The 5,969-nt window shown below is 33.0% G+C and overlaps 1 protein-coding gene across 1 annotated transcript in view; it reads left to right on the top strand.

Annotated features, from left to right (window-relative positions):
* Positions 1–4,473: 4,473 nt before the first annotated feature.
* The window catches only part of LOC106458623 (techylectin-5B-like), a 14,741-nt gene continuing 13,245 nt past the window's right edge, over positions 4,474–5,969 (top strand). Inside the window, exon 1 of the mRNA XM_013918146.2 lies at positions 4,474–4,802. Coding sequence (XP_013773600.1) covers positions 4,601–4,802 — 202 coding nt within the window. The 5' untranslated portion in view covers positions 4,474–4,600. The remainder of the gene's footprint in view (positions 4,803–5,969) is intronic.

The raw sequence follows: 5,969 nt of genomic DNA, 5'->3' as shown, positions 1-5,969 counted from the left end.
GCAGATAGCCCTCGTGTAGCTTTGCGCGAAATTCAAAAACAAAAAAACTGACTCCCTCCAGTCTATCACTTCAAAATTGTGGATGGCTAGCACTGATAATTGTGCCAAATAAAAAAAGAAAACAATCCTTCGAACATATCATTATTGTGGTTTATATATTGTGTATTATTAGGGTATTTATGTAAATACATATGGTATAAACTACAAAATGAAAAGACATTGAAATATATGGAACTACCAATAGCGAAGTGTATACCAGTGTGAATGATGAACACAGTACATAAACGGACATGGCCATGACAGGGATATTGAAATCATACTATAAACTTTTGTGAAATCAACGCCCTCTATTATGTAATGCTTAACATTAGAACAGTGCAACCATAACACCCGTGCTGAGGGAGAAAGGGGTCAATCAAGCTTGTACCTGACCCTCCCAGGTCCATATGGATCTAAATCTCGATAAAAAGAACATCTTTGCCCGAAAAATCATCGAACAAACTTTATTCTGGCTCTTTTAAAATCGTCATTTCACAAGAGTCTTGGAAAATATAATCGAGGTCTTTCAATGCAGATTAATCGTTGAAGTTAAGGTAAACGTTCGTTCAGCATGATTTTTCCTCATTCTGTTTATTTTCACACATCACACGTTATTTTGATTTTACTTCAAAACAAGTATTTGGTGTGTGTGCACGTGAAAGTTTTATGTTTCACTAGAACAATCAGTCGCTTTCTGTTCAACTTATGCGCGGTGGATTAGATATATTTGTTTAGTAAGAACCTAAACTTTAACTACGAAAACAAAAGAGAAACGTTAGAGTTAAATATTTAAAAAAAATCGACTTTCTGCATCTAAATTTAAAAAAAAAACATTATTAAACTTAATCAATTTGTAGTAAATTCGGACGGAAGGGTCTTTCAAAGCTCTGATATTTTTGAAAAGTTTCTAATAGTAGGTCGTGTCTGTTGTATTATAAAGGTCAATAATTAGATAGCAATAACATTCAGAGATGATAAAGATTGGGAAACACTCTTGCTTCATTGGTAGTTATTTAATTAAAAACAGACTACCAGTTGCGTCATTCAACTTGTCTCTCAGTAATTCCTATGTACTGTACGAAAACTTATCCTAAACTCACTTTAGGACAACCGTAGAAATCTCATCTTGGCAATCAACTTTAACTGTGTACTGTACAAAAAATGTCTCCTAAACTAACAGGGAAATGATGCTTGTTGAAGATTTATTAATTAAGAAGAACAGAAAACGGAACATTATCTCCAAAATCTAAGACCACACAAGATTGCTAGAACTTCTTGTAAAGACTGATCTGTTGTAAAACGACCCCTAAAAAATAATAGTGAGAAACAAACCGTTGAATTATTTGGCCAAAAGATAAGGCAAAGACTAATGTACACTGGTCTCTATAATAGTGGTCAGTGACGTGCTCTGGGGGGTGCTTGGGTGGACTCAACTCTCTGCCTTATAATAGTGGTCAGTGACGTGCTCTGGGGGGTGCTTGGGTGGACTCAACTCTCTGCCTTATAATAGTGGTCAGTGACGTGCTCTGGGGGGTGCTTGGGTGGACTCAACTCTCTGCCTTATAATAGTGGTCAGTGACGTGCTCTGGGGGGTGCTTGGGTGGACTCAACTCTCTGCTTTCCTTCTCTTATGCCCTAAAAGTGCCCTTTTTATCAGTTTGTTTGTAATTAAGCACAAAGCTACACCATGGGCTATCTGTGCTCTGCCCACCACGAGTATCAAAACCCGGTTTCTAGCTTTGTAATTTTGCAGATATACCGCTGTGCCACGGAAAGTCTTTTTATCAGTCAAAAAATTGTTCATATTACTCAAAGGCAAGCTTGATTCCACAATTTGTTTGCTGCGAGTTACTAGGGGGAAAAAACTTCAACTTTAAAGTGAATGGCACATAGGGACTTGCAGGTCTTTACAGTAAAATAATCTTGCTATAATGGACGTAGCGTGTATGTCAGTATCTATGTATGTAACCAAAACTCCTGCGTCATCTACTGAATGGCAACGAAAATTCACATTTTGGGGTATTCAAGATTCAGACAATTATAAAAATAACTGGGGTTTGTGCAACAATTATTTCCTTATAATAGAACACAATTTGAAAGAAAAGTACTCTCCTCACAACAAGAACACGACTTTCACTAGAACTGTACGTGAGAGTTTGGTTTTATCTTTATTGATATAATTTTTAAATGTAGTAATGAGAAAAAGTGGAATTCTTAAAAAACTATCAATTTTTCAATAAACGGTACCACTTTTAGTGTATATATAAAAAAACATTACATTTTATATCAGTAAAACTTATGAAAATTTTGGGCTCTGTACGTTGAATCATTATGACTAATGAGCACAATCCGATTATATTTCCCGTTCAGTACTTCCCAGAATTTTTTTTTCTTTTATAGAAAACGTTCACTAGAGGGAAGGCAGATAGTTAACAGCATTCACCGCGAACTCTTGAATAATGAGAGTTGGTCATCATTATTATACGCACACAAGGCCTCAAAATGCGGAGTGTGATTTTATGGCAACAGAACACGAACTAAGGACCCTTGAATTCATAATCCAGCACGCTAACCATTATGCCAAGTTTGCTGCTTAAATAACATTATAAAATTTTCTTTGCAATAGTATTAGACAGTTATAGCACCTCAAAACATTTTTTATGTTTAAATCATCAAATAAAAAATAGAAATATGTCCATATGGTCTTTTTTTTTTCGTTTTAAAATATAAAATAACAATATTAAACTGAAATAAAAAATTAAATACAAAACATGCTTTACTATGACCAAATTCACTGCCAAACATTTAACAAAATCCTTCACATTGAAAAACAAAAAGCTTGCTTGTTTTGAATTTCGCGCAAAGCTACACAAGGGCTATCTGCGCTAGCCGTCCCTAATTTAGCAGTGTAAGACTAGAGGGAAGGCAGCTAGTCATCACCACCCACCGCCAACTCTTCGGCTACTCTTTTACCAACGAATAGTGGGATTGAGCGTCACATTATAACGCCCTCGCGGTTGAAAGGGCGAGCATGTTTGATGGGACGAGAATTCGAGTACCCTAACAACCTGGCCATGCCGGGCCAACAAAAAGCTTTTCTCACAATGCAGTTCGTTTCCCTTCTGTCTAAGAAATGTCTAACTAGACAGTTTTAATAATGCAGTTCCTTTCCTTTCGGCATAAGATAATTTCCATCTAGATAGTTTAACAATGCAGTTCCTCTCCTTTCGGCATAAAAAATGTCTAACTAGATAGTTTAACAATGCAGTTCCTTTCCTTTCGGCATAACATAATTTCCATCTAGATAGTTTAACAATGCAGTTCCTTTCCTTTCGACATAAAAAATGTCTAACTAGATAGTTTAACAATGCAGTTCCTTTCCTTTCAGCATAACATAATTTCCATCTAGATAGTTTAACAATGCAGTTCCTTTCCCTTCTGAATAAAATGTTCGAATTAAATAGTTTCACAGAGCAGTTTCTTTTCTTAGTGACCACCATTTTCAAGTTAAATAACTTTCACAATCCAATATTCTTTACTGCCCACCATTTTCTATTCATAAAAATCGCACATTACAAAAGTGTTTTATTTTATATTCAAATATTTTTCCAGTCAAAATAAAGGAATAAAATAATCATTAATAGGTAGGAGGATAAATTGATCTTATAGAATTACGAATGCACTTATTATTTGAAGATGGAAAATGTGGGTGAAAGATTAGTCGACAACAAGCTTGAAATTGTTCATGTTTTGAGAATAAAGATTTTTTTAATGCTGATAAAGACTGAACTCAAATATCATTATTTTTCAAGAGATGCAATAAGTGGTTAGACTTTTTAAATTATGTAATTCACAAATTTGTATTTTTTTTCCACACAACATAAATATGTTTTAATAGCCTTTTTGTTAAATTTTGCAACTTTTCAAATATTTAATCCAACTTATATCGTTTGAAAAAAATAATAATAGTGGTAAATAGGTTGGAAAACTTTAAAAATAAATCTTTAAAACATTCTTAAATATAAACTGTGGAATACATTATTATAAATAAATTACTGTTTGAAAACAAATAATGCTTATTGTTAAAGTTAACAAAAGAAAGTCCTATGAACAATTAGTTAAATTATTTTTGTAACGAAGAAGAGTTAAATCGACACAAATGCGTAATTACTGGAAAAAAAAAACTTCACGTGTCCTTTTCTATATTCCATGAACGTAAGATTGTTTGGCTTGAAACAGGCCAATCACCCTTAAGAGAAAATTGCTACAGGGTTGACAGGAGTATCGACCAATGACAGAGTATACTTATGATTTAATATTAGGTTTTTCTCTGCTTGTGGGATATCTACAAATCAGAGGAAAAGAGAAAAAAATGGCGGAAGTACAATGGTTCGTGCCAGTCAAACCGGAAGCTTTCAGGATGTTAGATTTTCCTTTAAGAATAATTAACAAACTTGTTTTGGGGCGTTCAAGTCAGATATTTAATATCTAGAAGGTATTAATCACAGCCCATTTGAAAGAGACAACATTGTCAGTAGTATTTCAGAACCAACTTTCCATCATGAGTTTCTGTGATAGCTCTAAAGTAATCTTATATTGTTTGGTTTTTACACTGCTTACCTTAAACGAATGTCAAATGGTTGGATGTAACCAGAGGAGATACTGTGAACGCCTGGGTTCCATAGAGGGAATTCTTCACTCTTTATCTTTGACAACATCACAACTAGTTGATCTAGCAGCAAACAATATCAAGGAACTCAAAGGTACGATGACGTGTGATCTGCTATTAGAAGTAATTTTTATTATAGGATTTTAATTCGTTTAATAGATACCATGCAACAGAATCTAGTGTGAACAGATTATACTGTGTGTGTTTACTAGGAAACAAGGTCTTATCTGAACTGTTACCATGCAATATGTCACATGGTACTATTCTACACTATAATCTGTTAGACTATGTGTACTTACTCTGAAACAATCTATAATCTGAACTGTTACCGTGCAACAGATTATAGTATGAAAATATTGCCAATGACAGATTAGACTCTGTGTGTATTTATTATGAAACAAGCTGTAATCTGAACTTTCACCGCACAACGATTATAGTGTGAAAAGATTACCATGAAACAGATTACACTGTGTACTTACTAAGAAACAAGATGTAGTCTGAGCTTTTACCACGCGACAGATCACCATGAAACATATTACACCGTATACTTACTAAGAAACAAGCTTTAATCTGAAAAAAAAACTGTATTATATGCAAACAATATATAGTGTAGAGGAATTAATATTTAGGAATCTTATTTAATGGAAAGTTTACCATGTACTACGTTATATTGTAGAGGAATTAATATTTAAGAATCTTATTTAATGGAAAGTTTACCATGTAGTACGTTATAGTGTCGAGGAATTAATATTTAAGAATATTATTTATTGCAAAGTTTACCATGTAGTACGTTATAGTGTCGAGGAATTAATATTTAAGAATATTATTTATTGCAAAGTTTACCATGTAGTACATCATAGTGTAGAAGAATTAATATTTAAGAATCTTATTTAATGGAAAGTTTACCATGTAGTACGTTATAGTGTAGAGGAATTAATATTTAAGAATCTTATTTAATGGAAAGTTTATCATGCAGTACATTATAGTGTAGAGGAATTAATATTTAAGAATCTTATTTAATGGAAAGTTTATCATGTAGTACATTATAGTGTAGAGGAATTAATATTTAAGAATCTTATTTAATGGAAAGTTTATCATGTAGTACGTTATAGTGTCGAGGAATTAATATTTAAGAATATTATTTATTGGAAAGTTTACCACGTAGTACATTATAGTGTAGAGGAATTAATATTTAAGAATATTATTTATTGGAAAGTTTACCACGTAGTACATTATAGTGTAGAGGAATTAATATTTAAGA

This window comes from Limulus polyphemus, unplaced genomic scaffold (assembly GCF_000517525.1).
Source record: "Limulus polyphemus unplaced genomic scaffold, Limulus_polyphemus-2.1.2 Scaffold493, whole genome shotgun sequence".
NCBI lineage: Eukaryota > Metazoa > Arthropoda > Merostomata > Xiphosura > Limulidae > Limulus > Limulus polyphemus.
The sequence above is the reverse complement of the archived record's forward strand: the minus strand, read 5'-3'. Positions and strand labels throughout refer to the sequence as shown.